Source organism: Halyomorpha halys, unplaced genomic scaffold, assembly GCF_000696795.3.
Source record: "Halyomorpha halys isolate HHAL.00 unplaced genomic scaffold, Hhal_1.1 Scaffold445.1, whole genome shotgun sequence".
In the NCBI taxonomy this organism is placed as follows: domain Eukaryota; kingdom Metazoa; phylum Arthropoda; class Insecta; order Hemiptera; family Pentatomidae; genus Halyomorpha; species Halyomorpha halys.
Window position 1 is genome coordinate 167,509 of NW_027114133.1, and position 21,365 is coordinate 188,873.

The 21,365-nt window shown below is 32.2% G+C and overlaps 2 protein-coding genes across 3 annotated transcripts in view; one reads left to right on the plus strand and one right to left on the minus strand.

Annotated features, from left to right (window-relative positions):
* Positions 1-21,365, minus strand: part of LOC106682819 (lachesin) — a 522,354-nt gene that overhangs the window by 143,230 nt on the left and 357,759 nt on the right. The gene's annotated exons all lie outside the window — the stretch shown is intronic.
* On the plus strand, positions 18,271-21,034 carry LOC106682822 (uncharacterized). Its single transcript, XM_014423889.2, has 3 exons — positions 18,271-18,424; positions 19,787-19,922; positions 20,918-21,034. The coding sequence occupies exons 1-3, from the start codon at positions 18,340-18,342 to the stop codon at positions 20,952-20,954; spliced, it is 258 nt and encodes an 85-aa protein (XP_014279375.1). The 5' UTR covers positions 18,271-18,339; the 3' UTR covers positions 20,955-21,034.

Genomic DNA, 21,365 nt, shown 5'->3' on the forward strand with positions numbered 1-21,365 from the left:
TTAGCAAGTATAATGGTGAACCCGGCTGAGGAACTAAAAAAATTAGAATATCAGTTGGCTCAGTCGACCGTTGAGCGACAGAAGCTGGAAGCCGAACTGTCAAAAGCAACAGAAAATACGCAGATCGAACTGCTTAAGATAAGGACACAAAGTTCGGCGTTCATACATGAGGTGATCAGCCAACTTGAACCCTTCACGGGGACAGTAGGTGACCTAGAACACTTCATAAAGAGCGGTGATCAAATTAAAGCTTTGATAACCGCGAGAAAGGAAACTGACACGCTACTGGACTCCGATGTGAAACTACTGGAGGCCTCGCTGGTGGGTCGGACTTCTCGGCGAGTCCTGAACGCCATACAAGGTGACTCGACGCTTCCCTGGGAAACGCTAAAGACGCGGCTCAAGAAGTTGTATGGCGGAGCCAGGTGGACCCCAGAAGAAGATGTATTTTACCTATTTAAAGAACGGAGAGTCCAAGGCCAATCAAAGGGCGAGTTCGCGGAGAAGCTCCTGCTCTTACATAATAGGCTGATGGAGAAGATGCTGGAAACATGCGGTCCAACAGAGGGTGCTCAAAAAATGGAGTTTCTAAGAGGAATATTGAAGGTCCAATTGAACCACTATCTCGATCGACCAGGATCATTACCTAGGGATCGCGGCTTCATAGAATGTGCCCACGAGCTGGTGGATGCAAGCGAGCGTAATGAAGCCCGTTTCGGAAACCGGAGGCGGATTGGACTGAAGTCAGATCACCGAGAAGACGTCAACGCAGCCCGACAAGGCGGATTAACCGCAATACGAATTTTGAAAAACGACCAAGCAAGGGACCAGATGATTGGAGGCGGAGATCAGAGAGGCGCTGTTACGAGTGGAACCGCACAGGTCACATTGCATCGCAATGTAAGCTCACAAGGTGCTACGAGTGTGGCAGGCAGGGGCATGTCGCAAGAGAGTGCCGGAGGCGCACGCACCGACCAACCAGGAGGGAACCACAGCCAGAGCCGATGGAGGTCAATAACCAGGACTGGAGCGGGAGACGAACCGGAGAGAGAAGTAGAAGGCACTACACCAGCGACGAATCTTCGGGAGACGAGAGCGTCCGCTCTGGGCGCAGTTGTCTGGCTGCAACGAGGCATGAGGTAAGCAGGGAGAATCCTTCAATCTGCACATTAAACATAAAACACGTTCACATCCGATAAAAACCTAATGAAATAATTTTTCAGACATTAAGCAATGGAATAATATTTAATATCCTCTAGAATATTTCAACGTAACATAATGATCAAAAACAACCGATTAAATACTTAAGAAATAAGAACTGTGAGTCATCTTTTAATTGATTATTAAACTGCGAAGATAAAACACAAATAGCCATATTGAAAATACTGTGAATTTTCGAGTACTCTTTAATCACAAAACCTTATCGTGAACATTACTTAGAACTGAACATAAGTATAAGGAAAAACATTAGTACATATATTCTTTATATACACATTATATATAAGAATACATTTATTCCTGTGGTGGGATCAGTAGGAACTGAATTCACTGGCTATGCGCACAAATGTATATTGACAGTACATATTCAATTTTAATACAGAATAAAAATAGCACACATCTACAAGGTACGATGACTGTGCGAATAGACATTTTTTTTTTAAATTTCAAAAAGTAGACCGAGTATTTACAACACACGAGTGTTTAAATCCTTTTCCTCATGCGACAAGAGTTCACGGAGGGAGTTAAAGACCTCTCGCGGCCTCAATACGGATTTCGTAAAGAGCGATCCACGATAGATGCTGTTGGATTGGTAGTCGAAATAGCCCGCACAGCAATTGCAGGAGCAAGGTAGAGGAGAGGTGCTAAGTGATATGCAGCAATCATCAATCTAGACGTTAAGAATGCTTTTAACACTGCAAGATGGACCTGTATAATAGATGCCCTACGGACTATGGCGGTGCCACCCTATCTCATGAGAGTTCTTACAGACTACTTCAAAGATATATGGTATATAATGGCCAAAGGAGATACAAGGTGACTGGTGGTGCCCCACAGAGATCGGTATTAGGGCCTCTACTATGGAACGTCATATACGACGCAATCTTCAAATTGACAATGCCGGAGGGAGCCACAGCTGTGGGATTCGCAGATGACGTAGTAGTTGTAGTGGCTGCGAAGTACCTGGAAGAAGTTACCCTCATCGCAAACCAGGCTGTTGCTACGGTCCGAGGTTGGTAGCAGGAAGCAGACTGAGTCTATCACTGTCACGGTTGGTAGGCACGAAATACGTTCTCAGTCTTGCTTAAAATACCATGATCGATGAGTCATGATCGATGAACGTCTCCGCTTTAATGTTCACACGGAGTATATCAGCGCCAAATCTGCTAAAGTAGCATCTCTTTTGTCACGCCTTATGCCAAACGTTGGAGGTCCCAAAGAAAGTAGCCGAAAGCTCCTTGGTACTGTTGTTCCCTTCATTATATTATATAAAGCCCCGATTTGGAAAAAAGCGATGGTTACGAGAAGAGCAAAAAATAACCATCGACCAGAGCAGCAGCGTTCGGAGGCTGTAAATTCCAGATGGTGGACTCGCAGGTTAACATATATCGGCACGTGGTATGGTCGCCAGCATGGTGAGGTGGATTTTTACATAACCCAAATATTGACCGGAGATGGATGCTTTAGAGCCTACCAGTACCGCTTCAAACTGGACAACACCGCAGAATGCCCTGGATGTCAAACTGTCGAGGAAACCGCGGAGCACGTGTTTTTTACTTTCATTCGCTTTGCGGCAGAAAGACGTGAATTGGAGAGAATGTGTGGAGGACGCATCACACCAGAAAACGTGGTGAGCTATATGTTACTCTCAGATCAGCACTGGAACGCAGTGAAGAAATTCACCACAGTCGTCCTCAAGAGGTTGAGAGAGGAAGAGAGAACTAGAAGACGTGACTAGCATGGAAATCTGAAAACCACTCGAAGAAAGCGAGGCGGCACTCAGCCATTTCCCTCCATGAAGTAATGCCTAGCGGCGGTTCCGTGGAGAGGAATTAACAGGTGAAGGGCGGTGGTTTTAATGGGTAAAAATCCCACACACGGATAGGTACGAGCCTCTGAAGATTTCCACGGACTCTCGTAAAAAAAACACACATATAGGGCAGATTAAACTTGAAAGTATTAAATTAATTAAAGTTACGACTTAAATTTAATAACTAATAATCCTAGAGAATGGGTGCTATGATGGTATGTTTTCTTTCATTGTATTTATTGCTATTTGTTCGGTTTCAGCATGGAAGGCAACTTAGTAGCACCTTAATGAGGACTATGGGACTTGTTTGTCTGAGACAGAGGAATAAATTGACAATAAGTTACTAGCAATGATTAGTAAAATTTACAATTCTGGCATTGAAGACATTAAAAAGCAAATTTATTCATATAAACTATACATTTGAAAAAATATATAAAACTGTCAGTTATGATTCAGATAAATATCATAACTTAGTTCGTTCATCTTTTTATTAAATATAATAAATGAAGTTTTGTTTAATTGTTTTCTGTTTATTATTTTCACAACTACATTATTTTATTATATCACAAAAAATAAATAACAGTATGTATGTAGACAAATATCCGATGAATATCAACTCTAAAGTTTTCAATATTAAAGTTAGTTCTCTAGGAATTAGTGAAATATTTTATTTTTATTTATATTTATTATTTTAATCAATAAATATGCTTCTTAATATGTTTAATGTTAAAGGAGGGAATTATACCGTTCATAGCTTGTTCATCTATTCTTCCGTCTCAGACAAATCTATATTTAGTTAATTAATAATAGTAAAATAAATTAATTCATTTTTATATTTAATTGATCATTTAAAGATTTAAAGGCAGCCTTGAGGTTATTCTTTCAAATTCATACGGAAATGTTTACGAAATTGTTTTTGGAATATACAGAATAGTTAATTGGATTAGAACAATATTTTTAAATTAATAAATTAATTAGCTAACTCATATGAAAAAACCAAACAAAAATAGGTTTAGGAAGAGTTTAGATGAGTCATGTCTTAAATTTATGTCGAATAATTTAATTCATGGAATTCACAAGTTTACAATATTTCAGCTTCAAACTTGAAAACAAATCATAAATAGTTATGATTGGAAACAATTTTAAAAGCACAATTTTTTTTTCATAAAACATTATGATGACGAAAGACATTTGACACTAATGTAAGTTAAAATAAATATTATGGGTTAAAGTATTCAATAGCATAACAAGTTTTCCTTTTAATATTAGTTTATATATATATCTTTAAGTTTGCCATTTAATCTGAAAATATAAATTTATTTCAGTGCTAAGAACAAAAATTCAAGAAATAGATGATCATTACCACGAGCTTTTAATGACTTGCAACGGACTTTCTTATCTCGTTACCTCAGAGGCTAAGAGGCTCCTCATTTACCAAAGGATTTTTTTAATCACTTAATGAGACTTAATAACCGCTTGGAAAATAATTGCAATTTACTACGGGTAATTTCCTTCAGTCTTATCTTCAAGTAATGAGAAAATGATTTTTTTTTTTTTTTTTTCGAAAAAATGATTTCACCAAATCTTGTAAGATATTACAAATAGGTTATATTGTTGTATCGAGTATAAATGAGTTGTATTTTATTACTTTTATTTAGAAATTAAATATATGAATTATCGGGCATTGATTACACACAGAGAAAGAAATTTATTCAATCATGCTGCCCAAATACATCGGGTTGCTACATTACACAGCATACTGATCAATCCGTGACTGGACATATACAAATTTATAATAGTTATTAGTATAACGAAAACAAGGTTGTATTAATTAAACTCACTAAATCAATAAAATTAAAATTTGGTCAAACAAAAAATTAAGTAGAAGAAAGGACGCTAATAAGTTAAAATTACGTGATTTTCTACCTATCTTTCAGTCAAAGTTATTTAAAAAAAACTTTTATCATAAATGATAACACACAGAAAGAAAAAAATACATTGTATGAATTCTCACTTCATATAGTTTCTGAAGCTATGATTTAATTTTTAACTCTTAAAATTGATAATTTTATTGTTATTCCTATCATTATTATTATAGTTGAAATATTTTTTTTCTGAAAAAATAAATAATTGTTCCGAAATCGTAGACATTTAGTAGCATAAAGAACAAAAACTGTTTACCCCCTAAATCCATGCAATGATAAAACGGTCAATATTGTCTTATTAAGAATATTGCTATATCAATAATTTTTATTTCACAACATAACTCTAAGCCTCTTTATAGATAATGTAAATATAGAAGAGGTAATATTTCTCAAATATTCCATTTTTTTTTCCACTGAAAATTTTAATAAATATAATTCACTTTTAATTAAACAGGAAAAATATTGGTACATTTATGTTTTGAATGTACGCCAAATTATTTTTAAAATATGACTAAGGCTGAGAATAGAGAAAAATAACTTAATGAATTCCCTTTTGAAAAAAGTACAAATATCGCTGTCAACATATGCTTACTCGAAACAGTTTTTCGCAGCCGGGCCAGACATAAATCTTGCTGCCACTCAGGATTCGAATAAAGATATCACAGGGAGAACCTGTCAGTTCTCTCTATTCACAACAATGTTTGATGTCTTATTTCTTTCTAATTCTATTACTTATTCTTTTTAAAACTTGTTTTTTATATAAAGAACCCTTTACTTTTTTTTTTATTATTATGAGTTATAATAATGTATGGAAAAAAAAAACAATTTGGGAATGAGAATGCCAAGTATCTTTATTAATATCAAATATCATAAGAGATCCGTAAGCTTGTAGGCACAGTTTATTCGATACCGGTTCAGTATTTTAAAAAAAATACGGGATAAATTACATTCTTCTTTGACTAATTCAACCAATCTTGGGTTTCGTATATGGAAACTTTATCTTAAAATTGTCAACTGAATTCGCAAAGAATTTTATTATTACACTATTTTTTTTACGTTTAAAAAATTTAGGAGGGTTATGGTAGGGTGCATGTCCGCTGAAACGTAAATGTTCAAACAGCCAGCTTCAGACCCATTTTAAAAGTATTTTTACAAATTTTTTCTTATAGATGAATACATGCACAATGTCAATTTCTATAAGACGTTTGGAAAGTAAAGTGCGGAAATTTTATAAAGTATCGTGTATTGTCACGGTTCTGTCAATAACGATTATGCCCTCTTTACTAAATTCGAGGGGAGGAAAATCATGACATGCTGATGAATCTTGATTGGGAGTGCTAAAATTAAGACTTCGATTGTTTACTAAAGAAACAACGTGGATAGTGAAATTCAAGTAAACAAAATTCAAGTAGTGTACGTTATACAAATGTTTTAACTAAGGAAGAAATAATTATTATATATTAATATTTATAGAAAAATGAAAGTGTAGTGATTATGTATTTAAAAAGACATATTGACTCTTTAAAAAAGGTATTAATTTTATAAACTGGTAAGAGAAATTTTAGATTGGTTGAGAAGATTGGGAAAAGACCTGAACATCGATGAATAAATGCACAAAATAAAGCTAACAGGAAGGAGTTTTCAACAAAATACTTAGAACGATAAAAAATTAAATGTTTTTGTCTATTTCTCAATTTTCACGAGAATACATTATCCTACAATATATTTATTTACAACATAAATCATTCACATTTTGTATTACATTAGTATAAAGTAAATGTGTTGTGTTATGTAGTATAAAGTAAAAATTTTCTTTGTTAACATTTACTAAACCTTCTACCTATCCAGAGAAATACATGAAAGAAGCATTATTCTCTCGTAGCTTCTTTCACATTGATTTATTTTATTAAAAAATAAAATAATTGTTTTTATGAACATTAAATTTTACACCAAAGTGTTTAAGAGATTGTATTAATTTTTTTTCAGCTTGTTTGAAGTAGTTTCATATTTTTGAAAATTAACAATTATGTAAATTCTGAAAAGAACTTACATTTATACTTTTTTGTAACAATACCCCTTATGTATAAGAAGATGGTCAGGATTGCTGTTAACCCGCATATATGTATTTAAGTTTTACGGAATATATAATATATATATTATATATATAATCCCTTATGGTTTGATTAAATAAAGCTGCTTAAGCTGCTTTACTACAAATAAGCTTTTGGAAAAGTACAGAGTACTTATTGAAGTGGGACATGTTTCAACTAATACAAATGATGCAATGTTTGATGAACTATAAATAATCTTTAAAGAAAAAAAAACATTTTCACAATAGAGTTTTAATAAACACTTGATAACGTAGCACTCCAGCAATCCAAGGAACTACGTGTTGATTCATGCTAATTGATCCTCTTTACTGGCTGCTTAGATTATACCTCCTTCACTGTTGAGTGTTACCAAGTCCAAAACGAATGCTATTGCGGCAACACATCTCATCAAGGTTAAAGAAGATTCCATAAACAAAAGTGTAATCCAACCTCTTCTACTTCCGCTAATAATCTTACTGAGATTGGATTAACGATCCTTTTCCCCATTCTAACACCGTAAAAGGATTTATTTAATCAGCACCTCCAAAGATCTCTGCCAGTGAGATTTCGGTTGCAAGTATCATTTAGGGTACGATTATGAACATCTTTTATTTTCAAATTTTAGAAAAATATTGAATAATTACCAATTATCAATACTCAAACTGCATATAGATCTTATAAACCTACAGGTAACAACATTGAAAGTGCATAAAGAATTAAATGGATGTCTTCAGCCACTCTAGTATACCTTCATTGGCACTACTGTATAATCTTAAAATAAATAAGAATTTATCTGTTGCTAAAATATTGTTCTTTATAATTAATTTTGAAGGTGTTCAGAACTTAAATTTCTACTATTATTTACATTTTTTTTGCTCTAATTACGGAACGAAAAAGGTAAATAAAACACTAAATTCACACTTCATACCAAACGAATGCACTGCTACTAAATATATGTCTTTTGAGTATTCACAGTAATATAGTAAATAATAGCCATGATCCACATTTTTATTGAAATTTAGACCCAACAAAGACATAAAAAAAGGAAGATAACAAAATATTTACATACCTGATGCCATATTGGTAATGACAATACAGGTTCAATGCCAAGAGTCTTCAATAATTCCAACCAGAAATATATTGGGGTAAAACGACTGGTTTCAATGATAAATTAGTAGCTATTCAGAATTGGTATTAGCGTTTTGTAGCTTTTACACTCTAAAAAATTAAGAATAACTTTGAGAATCAAGGTGTTTCTTTTACCATTATGTCGCAGAGGGATGATAAAAATGAAAATTTCATCATACAACTGGATAACTTTATTTAGATAATATTTAACTATATTTAAATCCCTTTAATAAAGTTTTTTTTAAAAGGGCTGCCCATAGCTGGTTTCGTCATAGTCTTACTAATATGAAGTCTATTGGCGGTGCCGGTTCGAATCCGGCCACCACTCAATGAAAAAAGTCAACGCCTCAGGTTGACTTTTTTCATTGAGTGGTGGCCCCACAAAATGAAAAACTATGACCCCCCCCCAAACCATGGTTAGGCATTGTTTTTAATTAAGAGTTTTTTTTTTATTTATTCATATTTTTAAAACATTTATGTACTAGTTCTTTTTTAAATTTATTAAATTGTTTTTTGTTTTTTTTTTTAAACTGTTATACTGCTACGGTTGTTTTGTTGCTGTCTATTCATGATTATTGTAGACTTGCTAAATTGATCAAAATGCTTTTGCGGACCACTGGAGAGTAGAGGTATGAAAGAAACACGGAGAATGTTGAATTGGATGTAATTGTTAAATTGTTATTTGGCTTTGTGTGAAAAGGAGGTAAATTAATATATGTATATTGGAAGGAAATATAAAAAGGGAGAAAAAAAAAGAAAATTAATTTTTTGTTAAGAAAAAGTATGTAAGTGTATTTTATTTAGTGTATTGATGATAATTGTTAGTAAAACTAAAAAAAAAATATATATTGTATTGTATATAAGTCCAATTAAGGATTGATGGGCACGCCGTGTGTTATAGCAACCCAATGCATCTGGGCATCATGGCCAAATAAAGCATTTCTCCTCTTGTTATAGTTAACAAAGATGATGTGTATTATAATAAAAGGAGCAAATTTTACAAATAAATTCTGGCAAGGGAATGAAGGTCAAAAATAATTTCGTGGGATCATCAAAAAATAAATTAAAAATTCTCACCACCTCGAAATTCCTACCTTTATTTTAGGTCTCACTACCTAAAAAAACTAGTCATGTTGTATTACCTTTATCTTCAAATGTAGTTGTAAATTTTAACTTTTAGGTTACGTTTAGGTGGTAATAACCATGATATATTATCGTTTTATATAGCGCAAGAGGAAATGAGCTATCGCCTCCTACTGTGTCATAGGTGAGGGAGTGATAGGACGATCTATTATCATATACACTATATCATGATTTACGTAATGTATGTCCATCGGATATATTAATTTATCTCAGTACAATACTCCTACTGAAACTATACCAACACTATGTTAATAACTGAAAGTTTTTCATGTTAACATTTACGAAGTCATTGATGACTAATATTAAGGAGTATGAAACTAATAACGAATATTAATAGAAAACAACCAAATCCACCACAAATTAATTTATTATATACAAACAATTTACATGATTTTTGATCCGTTCGTTGCATGAGTAATAAAGATTTTTCCACACAGTAATAACGTTTAGAAAAATAAATATTATTGAAATGGTAGAACAGTTGATCTGAGGTGCACAATCACTATTAGATTTGTGATCACCTCACAATTAAAATACCATCATGCAATAATTAGTTAAAACATTTACCGTGTTATATGAAAGACTTTATGAATTACTGCAATAAAACCTTGTTAATTTCATAGAATAATTAACTACGATTTAACGTAGAATATTTAAATATATTAGAACGTGAATGTAAAATAATAAATCCTCGGCAAGGTTTATGAAATATTTGAAACATTATTCTTATCAACCAGTTAATATTTTATACTTCATCGAATCAATTTAAAAGTTTTTTTTATTTCGTTATTACAGGTCGTGAAAAGCCAGAAAGTAATCATGTATTATCTAGTATTATTTCACTTAAAAAAACTTGTCAGGAACTTCTAATGCTATAGTCACTCTTCTCATATATAAAGGTAATGGAGATCTCAAACATTTTCATATTCTATCTGTGATTAAAAAGGAAATACTTGTTTTAATCATTATTCACTTTCTTAGATTTTTTTTTATAATTTATTTATTGATATTTAAAACTATATACACATATATACAACAAGTAAATTTGCTGTAGGTGACATAGTAACATGATAAAAACATGTGGAGAATCTACCCACGGATAGAACTCCAATTATATTTCTAGAGAAGAAGATCCCGAGGCCATCTTATTTTCAGATGCCTAGGTGGATTATTAGGTAATGAAGGAGAAGCCAGGTTAGAAACAAGTGGATTTGGGTTGTTGAGAAGTTTATTATGGAAGGAACAGTCTCTGGTTCTGGCCAAATCGGCAACATATGGAATATTTAGGTCCTGATGGATGACTTGATTTGTGACAAAGTAAGGAGCATTAAGGATTTTACGAAGGATTTTGGACTGTAAGGATTGGATTCTGTAGGAATCCCCAAAGCTCAACTCCGTATGTCCAGATAGGCCTTATAATAGTCATGTAGATCAGTCTTTTGTAATGGATTGGCAATTTAGACCGTTTGTTTAGTAAATGTTGCAATAGTCGGAATCTACGAGCAGTTTCTTGTCTTTTTAGTCTTGTATGAGGATTCCATGTCAGTCGTTTGTCGAGATGTAGTCCTAAGTAACGGATCTGTTCGACAGGAATAAGTGGAGTATTATTAAAGGATATTGTAGGGGAAGAGGTAATGGGTTTACGTCGAAGGGTAAATATGATTTGGTGGGATTTATTGGAATTTATTTTAATCCTCCAGTTTTGGCACAATTCTTCAAGGGTGGTGATGTGGGATTGGAGGGTTTGGGATACAATGTAAGGATCATTGTTCACTGACAATAGACATGTGTCATCGGCATACGTGGTGAGGATTGTGTTAGGATGGGTTGGAATGTCAGCTGTGAAAACTTTATAAAGGATAGGACCAGGGATACTACCCTGAGGTACACCAGTAGACTGACGGAATAGGGATGAATAAGCGCCGTTGTAATTTACTTAATAATATAATCTTTCTTAGATTTGATTTCCGATTATGTAATTATGGATGACTTTGTACTAATGATTAGATCCCTACGTCCCTCGATATATATTTTTCTAAATTTTCTAAATTTCAGTATTTTAAAATCACTTTAGATACATATACACATAAATTGTATCACGACTTATGTTGAATAAAAATCTTTGTAATGAAGTATTTTTTATTGTTTTGCTCTAATTTTATTTAGAGGAAAAAAAACATACGTTTGAAAAATGAAACATTCTTTACGAGAATTTTTTTTTTCAATAATTTTATTCTTGTGTTTTAGTGATCCCCAGGTGTTTTTAATGAATTTTAGAAAGCTGTACAAGTTATATTAACCTTCCCATAAACACTGATTACTTGTATTAAAAACACGCAAATACTAATACATTAGAAAATAGTTTTTCCACATGGGTCCCGAATCAGAGCTATTAACACTAGTGTACGACAGTTTTTGACGAAGGATCAGAAGCGGGTATAAACCCTTCCTAGACATGTCAAACATTCCTTTTGTTTGGCTTTAGCACCCCATTATTAATAATTCCTAGAGCAGAAAGAGAGTCACATATAATAAACTGTACAGGATCATTTCGGCCAAATAGTTACATGTTTTACAAACCATAAGAGTCTCATTAGGAACCTGGAAAGCTGGAGGATCCTTGAGAAACATATCCAAGCAGTAACACCTGTTTAATAAGAGGACTGTGCCAGGGCACCTTACGACTAGCAATTAAACGCGTGAATGTTAGACTGGTATTAGATATTGGAGTGGAGTATTAGACACTAGAGTTGAGAATGGAAGGAATTCCTTGCTGACGTAAGGAGAATTCTCTTCCTATATATTTCATGAGAGTAAGACCATGCGATCAAACTGTAAAAAAGCTAAGCCTATAGATAAAATTGGCGTACTTGAAGATTACTTTTACAGATTAAGGTATGTGATGAATTTCATTTTAAAAAAAATAGAGAAAGGCTGTCGACCAAAGCAAATCCACTGGAATTTAATTGTGTTTAATAACCCAGAACTATTGTTTTTGAATGAAAAGACATGCATTAATGATTTCTTCTTTTCCCGCTCATAGCACAGTGAGAGACGAAATATTTAACCCAGACTCAAAATTTTAATACTTTACCAGCTTATTGTACATCGGACTTAAGTCCAAATCCAAAAACTGGTTTTACTTGAAATGTCCAAATTTTTCTGTAGAATAATGTAAATTTTTTCTCGAATATATAAACAGGAAAGTGATTTGAGGGTTTAAAATCACACCAAAACAATTTCTAAAAAAAATTATACAATTAATACCAGGGCAAGGAATGCAATTAATTCTATGAAAATTATGCAAAATAAATTTCAACTTATATATAAGCTATTCAAATGTATTATATTAATATTCAAATATAGTGTGTGTGTGTGTGTATATATATATATACATATTATATATATATTAGAAATATATACATATTAGATATGCATATAGTACATATATATACATATTAGAAATATAAAAAAAATTATTTATATAAATTAGAAACCTACTGACTTCCCTACAGTATACTTCAATAATGCCCTTACCCCTGTTGAACAGATCCGCTACCTTGGACTACATCTGGACAAACGACTAACCTGGAATCCTCACACAAGACTGAAAAGACAGGAAACTGCGCGTCGATTTCGACTATTACAGCACTTACTAGACAAACGGCCCAAACTTCCAATTCATTACAAAAGACCCATTTACTTGAACATTATATGGCCAATCTGGACATACGGCGTTGAGCTTTGGGGCTCCACTAAACCTTCGAATTCCTCTCGTATCCAATCCTTACAATCCAAAATCCTTCGTAAAATCCTAAATGCTCCATACTTTGTTACAAATAAAATCATCCACAAAGACCTTAATGTTCCATTTGTAACCGAACTAGCCCGAAGCAGATATCAATCCTTCCATTACAAACTCCCTAACCACTCAAACCCATTAGTTTCTAATCTTGCTTCCTCTTTTATTTCAGACAATCCTCCGAGGCGTCTGAAAAGAAAATGGCCTCGAGACCTTATATTGTAAAAATGTTTTTAGAGTGCTACCATTGGGTAGTTTCTCTACATGCTTATACCATACCATTATGATTTCCTCAAATTAACTTTATTTATTAACAGTTGTAAATATCAATAAATAAATTAAATTTAAAAAAATATATAAATTAGCGTGTTGCTTATACCCGAATGTTGTTCAGAGGTCTTATCTTTAGTGTGGTGAACCCATAAACTATAAGATGCCCGGGGTACCCTACTTTTTTGAAGACGGCCCTCTTGACAGTGCATATGATGATGCACAGTCGAGTGAGTGTTTTCTCAAGATTCTTTCAGTTTTATTGGTTTTACATTTTAAATAATTTTTTTTATTTATCATCAGTGGTAATCGTAGTTTTAATTATACGGGAAACTATCAGGAATTTAAATAGCATATATTGTGAAGATTTATTTTTCTTAGCTCCCGAAAGATAATTTCTAGATCAGTCACTATTACTTTATTAATAGAATTCAATGTAACTATATATATATATATATCGAACCGTAAGTTGTTTAATAACTTAAAAGGTCCAAAGGATAGAGAGATCGATCTGAATACCACCTACCCAACTTACCCTAACGGTTTTACACGATTATAAATACTGCAACTAACACAAAATACATTGATTCATCTTTGTAGTTATCATTATGTGACGAATAATTAAAATATTGCAGATTCCTTTAAATTATCATTTTTTTTTTCAAATTCCAGACACCTGAATGCTTCAAATATCAATTGCATAAACTGTTAAATGCCCCTTGACATTTTTACGTTGTTTAAGATACTTACATGGTTGTTATTTAAATCACTGTACGCTGTTACCGACGTTACTTTTGCTCGATACACGCGTTTGTCACACGTGCTACAAATTTGAAACAAAGTATTTACATTCAATCAATGGAATTTTAAAATATAAAATCATAAACTAGAGTTAATTACTAATCCCGAAGGTTGGGGAAAAATCTTTAACTAACTAAAACTGGAATAGCACAAATATTTATCTATTAGTAGTTATAAAACAATGCTAATTGAACAAAAAAAGTGTAGATGAAACACAGGCGCTCTTTGATTTGAGCCCAAAAACTGGCAACTACAAGCATTTGCATCCGCGAATTCGCTATAATTTGGCGAACGTGTAGAGGCACTTTTTGACTGTATTATATTAAAGATCATAAAGTCCAGAGAAGGAAAGGAGACCATATAGTAAATGGACAATGGATCATGATTTAAAAATATAAAAATTGTATTAAATGCATTAGTGGTTTAATTTTTATGACAGAGGGTTTGGTTTACCTAAAAATACTATGGCTAATAAGTTATGATTCACTTTTCAGACCACAAGGCACCATCTCTACACACAAACTAATGTTTAATCCTCTGATTTAATTTAATGGGGCTTTAGAGGTTTGTATAGCTTTAACAAATGTCCTCGGGACGGAAAAAAAAATTGTAACGAAATTCAACCCCAATTTTATGATATTGTTATAATATTGTCTCAAGTGCTGCTGCTGGATGTGCTAAAACAAATAGTAGAAGAAATAAAACTACAAGTTATTAATTTAAAAAAATGTATATTAATTTTGACTATATCTAGTATCATTATGCTTCTGTTCGTTTAGCACAAAAAAGTGGTCAATTTATTTTATTTTTTAATTAATAGAAAAAAGTTTACTACTTTTTACCCAATAGCCTCATGAAGTAGGGTCGTCTTTGTTAAATACAAAAACTTTGCCGTTCTGCAAACTTTCCCCCAACTTTACATTTCATTGAACATTCATTAATACAGGCTTCTCCTCGGCGAGATGTTCACCTTTTATAAATCTTTTCTTCCAACAAAAAACAAAAAATTTATGCAAGATATAATAACTTTGATTTAGGATGAATATATCCCCCTCTGTCAGACCAAAACCTTGGTGGAATAAGATCCTGGAGAAGGCCTATAAATAGATGACTGCGTCAATAAATGATTATAGAAAAAATATGAATGTAGAGAATCATATGATAATCAGAGCCAACATTAATAAGTCTCTGTTTGTGGTAGTTCCAGAAAATCGAGGAGAGAAAACCTAATTGATGCGGTTATAGGTGATACGAATTTACCGGCTTCATTGTAATTTACTGGGTGTTTTGCCATTATTTATTTTATTTTTTCTTGTCGCTTTCTTTCTGGACAGGTCTTATCTGTAGGTAAATACGGTAGTTTACAATGAAAACATTTAATTGTGTTAGCACACTCATTTGTTTCGTGAGTATTTTCCCCACAATTTTTTTCCCAGCATTTTTCCTTTAAATTGCCGTAATTTAAGCATTTTCTACAAAATAAGAGCCTAAAGACATATGGTTGAATTTTACGTGGCGCTAAGTAAAGGGTTACACTTTCTGGTACGCACTGTGAGTAAATAGAGTAAGCAGAGCAAGTGCATAATCTATTCGAAGTGGACAACGGATCCACCACATGTAACTTAATGCTTCAGCGGCACAACAAAGAACCTTTTTTTTATATCGTTTGATCACAGGAGATGAGAGATGGATTCTCTGGATAATTCAAAATGCAATAGGCAGCAGTTTTCTCCAAACGAATCGCCAGGAAGTACTGCCAAGCCAGGTTTACGCCCTGAAAAGGGCCTTTTGTCTGTTCGTTGAGGTATTCGCTTTCTTATTAATTTTGAAGAGTTGAAACCTAGACAAACTGTAAGTGACCTTTACTGTTAACTATTGGATTGTGTGAATACATTTAAAAGTGGTCAACGATTGTCAATAGAAAAGGCGTTATTCTCAAACATGATAATAAAGACCGCACTGCGCATGACGAACCCTGGAAAAAATTTATTAATTGGGGTAGGGGAGGTGAATCATCCAGCATACTCGATGTTGCATCACCAGATTTATATTTATTCTAATCGTTTCAACACTTTCTAACCGGTAAAAGATTTGCAAATTTGGATGATATCCATAAAGTCAACTCTATATATTTTTTTCAACAACTGATTGATTTCTATCGATCCAGAATAGAAAATATGCACACAGGTTGCAAAAGTTTATTGATAATGCGGGCGATTACATCATTGCTTAAAAATATTTATCCTCAAAAATTTCTGTGTCTGAATATAATGTAATAAAGCGACATTACTTACCGGCCCTTCCGTTTAATATTTGTGGAGGTATCCAAATGTATTTCCAGTGATACCGGAACTCTGGTAGGAATATATTGGAATTCAATTTCTAGATCAAATTTAGTTTAATTATATCTTTATTAAAAAAAATGACCAACGATTTTAATTAATATGACTGCAAAAGTTCCTAAGATTATTTTTAGGGTAAAATATATACATAAATATTGTTAATTGTATCTTTTATTTGTACCTAATATTTATGTTCGTTGTTACCCGACCTTCGTTATATGGCATTCAAGAATGGCACTCATTGTTGAAGCAGGAGTGATTTAAAATGAATAAATTACCATAATTAAAAATTACAAATATAAAAAAATTGTTAAAATTCAGTGTAAATAGGTACGTGTGTAAATGTTCATCGTATTGAAAAACAAAAATTGATTATTTTCAATATGAAATCTTTTAATGAACCATCAAAGGAATTTACTCAATTTCAGTCTCATAATAATAATGTTCAATATAATATATGCACAAGCTACAACCGCATACAACAAGAGCAATTACAACAGAAATATGGAAGACGTAGGGCAGAATATTCCGAGCAATAACCATAAGGTGCAAAAACAATAGCCAGGGAGCAGGAAGCCTAATGCTCCAGTTAGCCAAGTTGAGAATTAGTTTTCTCCTTAATGTCTTTATCCTAATAACCAGGGTCCCTCCTGACCTGAAGATGGGCCTAAGCCCTCCGGTAATTGGGGGCTTAACCAACGTTTTAGTCTGAAAAACTTTGGCCCGCAATTTATGTTACATCATAAAACGGTTATACAAGGATATTAAAGAAGCATGGTGTATTTCGAAATAAACTCTATCCATTAATAGCAATGCATATTTTCTAAATGGCAACCAGAACGGAAATGATGACGAGGAACGGATGTAATGAACAAAATTACTGTTTCTTCTTAACTTTTGGTGAAGAAGGTAATGCGCAAGAGGAACGATTCTTTTAGACTTATCTGCCTTATTTAACAATTAACTGTAAATCTTTGATGGAATAGACGCTTTTAAAACCTGCAAGTCAATAAAAAAAAATGAGACAAATAAAAATATAATATACTCTTAGTAAAACAACGAGAGAAGAAAATTAAATTTATCAGAGCTTCAAATTAAAAAAAAAAAAGAATCACGTGTAAGTGAAGGAAAGGTAATTAAACATGTTGAAAGTTGAAAGAGCAGAATGAATACTATAAAAAGAATAGTTAATAAGTTTATGTGAGATAACATACAAAATAATAAAACGTTTTTATGCTGATTACGCAAGCGTACTAGATTTTTTGAAATAGAAAAATTCTGCATAACCTGAAAGCTAGCAAATGGTAAATAAGATTAATCAATTAATCAATCTAGTTACATGACTCTGTGACCGAACAATAATAGCATGACGTGCGGCTAACCTAAAAGATAAATTATAGATATCTGTCTTGAAAAGTAGACTCAAATCAGTAGAAATCAGGGGACCAGTAAGCTGGAAATTGAATCATTTATGGTCTATCCCAATTTCCGGCGACAGTCGGTCAAAGAGTCGCGACGGAGGGTCATTGCAGAAAAATGATTGCAAATTTGTTAAATAGGGCACTTTAAGACAGCTGATCATGTAACTGTTTAACCATTTCTGCTAATACTGAACCATTAAGAAAATTTAACAATGAAATATAATTTTTCCTATAAATTTAAAGAAGATTGGAGAATATTATTTTTCTGTTTATTTCTTTTTTCCTCTTCTTCCACGAAAAAAGGTTTGATTCAAGATAAGGTCTCGAGTACCTCATCGAAGCTGCTATAAAAGGTAGCCAAATGCGAGGAAGACCAAACCGAAGCAACCATGGTCCGATCAATCATCGTAGCCGCTCTCCTCTGCCTTGCCGCAGTAGTCCTTGCAGCAGAAAAAGAGGAGAATGGAGTCGGTAGTAAGTACAATATTTGTTTTAGCTACATTCGAACACTTGGTAGATAAATTTCAATATTTTATCGTTACCTTAAAACTTTAGTTTTGTAAATTATAGTCCCATAGTACTCTCAACATTTTAAAGAGAAGAACGTGTTAAGTGTTCAAATTAGAAAATAAATCTTTAGTGGTATTTTTTTTAATTAAGACAGAATATGCTTTCATTTCATTAAGACTCATTTCATTTCCTGATTCATTCCTCATCTTCTGCGGATCGAAACCTTGACATCAAATGGTTAGCCTTGCAGTCAAGCAAGACGTATCAATGGTATCTTATTGTGATACAGCAATTCTCATTTCGCTGAGCCTAAAAAAATTATCTTCTGTGGAATATTATTCTGAGCATAATTAAGAATACTTAGATAGAGAAAAATATTTTCCTCTGTATCTGTTGCTACGTTTTTCTTCTTATAATTTTTTTTTTACCAAGATTACAAACTTTTCCCAGTCGGCTCTTTTGACCGATCAGTGTCAAATCTAATTTCAATTAGTATTATTATTATGATCAAACTTTATAATGATTGGGAAGTGATCGATTCCGCGCGAGCTCTTTACAATTTAGTGAACTATGCAAATATTTTAACATAAAAAAACAATAAATCAACACAGGAAAGAGTTGTATTTTTTAAACAATATGTCAGGAAGCCACTGTTAGTTATAATAAAAAATTATTGATTTTTTATTTTGTTTTATTTCGTTCCCTCTATTTTTTTTGGTTGGACAGCGAGGAACTCCCCCATTCACTGCGCACATTCAGGTCTCAAATTAGAATAAGTCATAAAGTTGGTAGGCTGGTTTTTTAGATTTTCAGTTCAAATCTCATAATATCCTTGGCTTCTAGAAAGGATTTAAAGGATATGGCTTTTGAGTAGATATCATCTTTACTACTGATGCTACTCCATTAATTATTTATGATTCCGCAAAGTAATTTCATTAAGATTTATCTTATCGATAGATGTTATAATTCTTCTTGTACTATCTCGAAGTTGGGTTTTCTTTGGTAAGTAGGATTTATAAAAAAATCGTAATATTTGTGAAACCTACAACAGTAATTCTGTAAAATTAAGATATTTGTAGTTTTTAGAATAATGCGAAAATATTTGAGCACCTATCATCTTTATGCCTAATGTTCCAAACCTATTGTGAATATATCTATTTTCTACTATGTATCTATTATGTGTTAATGAGAAACGTATCCAAAATTGTACAAAATAAGGTCAATTTTTAAATAGAGGACACTGAATAATAACTTAAACTTTGTGAATATATAATTCACATAATCCATATGATAGTATCATCAAATATACTTTAAACTATTTTGCAGTCCAATGGTGCAGCACAACAACTTATTGTAATGATGGCTACCACTGCTGTTCTACAACCACATGTTGCCCCAATACCCGGTACTGCTGTGGTGGTGGAAGGTATTGCTGTGCACTTTCAAACTCACTTTTGAAACCGTAAGTATTTTTTTATCAAAAAAATGTTTATATGGCACTCTGATAATATACATATATATAATCCATTAGTAAAATCCATTAAATTTTAGAATCAATGAAATAAAACAATAAAAGTTATCATAAATACTTTTTCAACAATCATGTTTATCATGCTGAGTTAACATTTAACCATGGATAATACATGAGGACTAAATGGTCGTGAACCGGTCAATTAAGAACACAAATTAGTAAAAAAAAAGATTTCGAACAGAATTTGAGATCTTCATCACGGCTAAAAAAAAAAAAACATGTTAAGAACCAAAATGAATTGATTAAAATACAAAGTAATGAGATATGTGAGATGATAACAGATAATATTGGTAACTAAATAGTATTGAAGAAAATGCACAGCGTATTAAAAGAATATTGAAACTGTATTGCACAGTAGTAATAAATAAAGATTCGAAAAACAACTAAGTAAATATTAGTACATGTACAAATTGAAAATTATTTAAAATTAAAGAAATATTAAAAAAAACAGTATAAAGAAAATTTATATGGGATTAATTAAATATGTAAATATTTAAGTATAACATATTTATACTTAATTCAAAGAATGACATTATTAAAGAGTAATAATAAATGCAAATAACAGTAATTAGAAGTTGTGAACGTAACTTAATAAAGTAGGTAAGGAAGAAGGAAAAAATGGATTTTAATGTTACTATATACCCATATAGTTTCAATATTCATACGATATTACACAATACATTTTCTTAAATACTATTTATGTACCTTTATCTTTTATCTTATTATTTTCCTAGTCATTCTGCATTTCCTTTTATTCATTATGGTTGTTATCTTGCTGTTTGTTCTTAGCTCTGATGAAGCACCTCCAATCTTTTTCTCTTCATTTATTTTTTAATGTTAGTACATAAAAAAAAAATATCTAATTTAATATCTAATAAGTGTATTTACCAAAGTAATACTAATAATTTTTTTATTTTTTTTTTTAGAGATCAAACTCCAGCCATTGAAAGCTCCCAGAAATAGGAAAATAGTTATAATTCAATTATTCAATATTTATGACTGTACCTAGATGTTAATAAATAAATGCTAGTTGCAAACGATAATGTATTTACTTTTACCTATGTATTCATACATATTTGTGGATAATGATATCATCCTCTTCAACGGAAATATATATTTATGACTATGTTTCCTATTATGTTTATTAGAAATTTCATGACTACGGCACCTAGGGAATTTTGTCCCGGAAATAATAAAAAGAAAATAAAATAATTATAAAGTTTAATATAGCTTTTGGTAAGTTATTATTTTAAAATAATTATAGGAACACCTCGTGTAAACACGAAACATTTTAATAAATTCTATTCCTCCGGAAAGCTAAAATAAATTAATTAAACGATATTGAAAATACACAGGAAAAATATCCAAAAATAA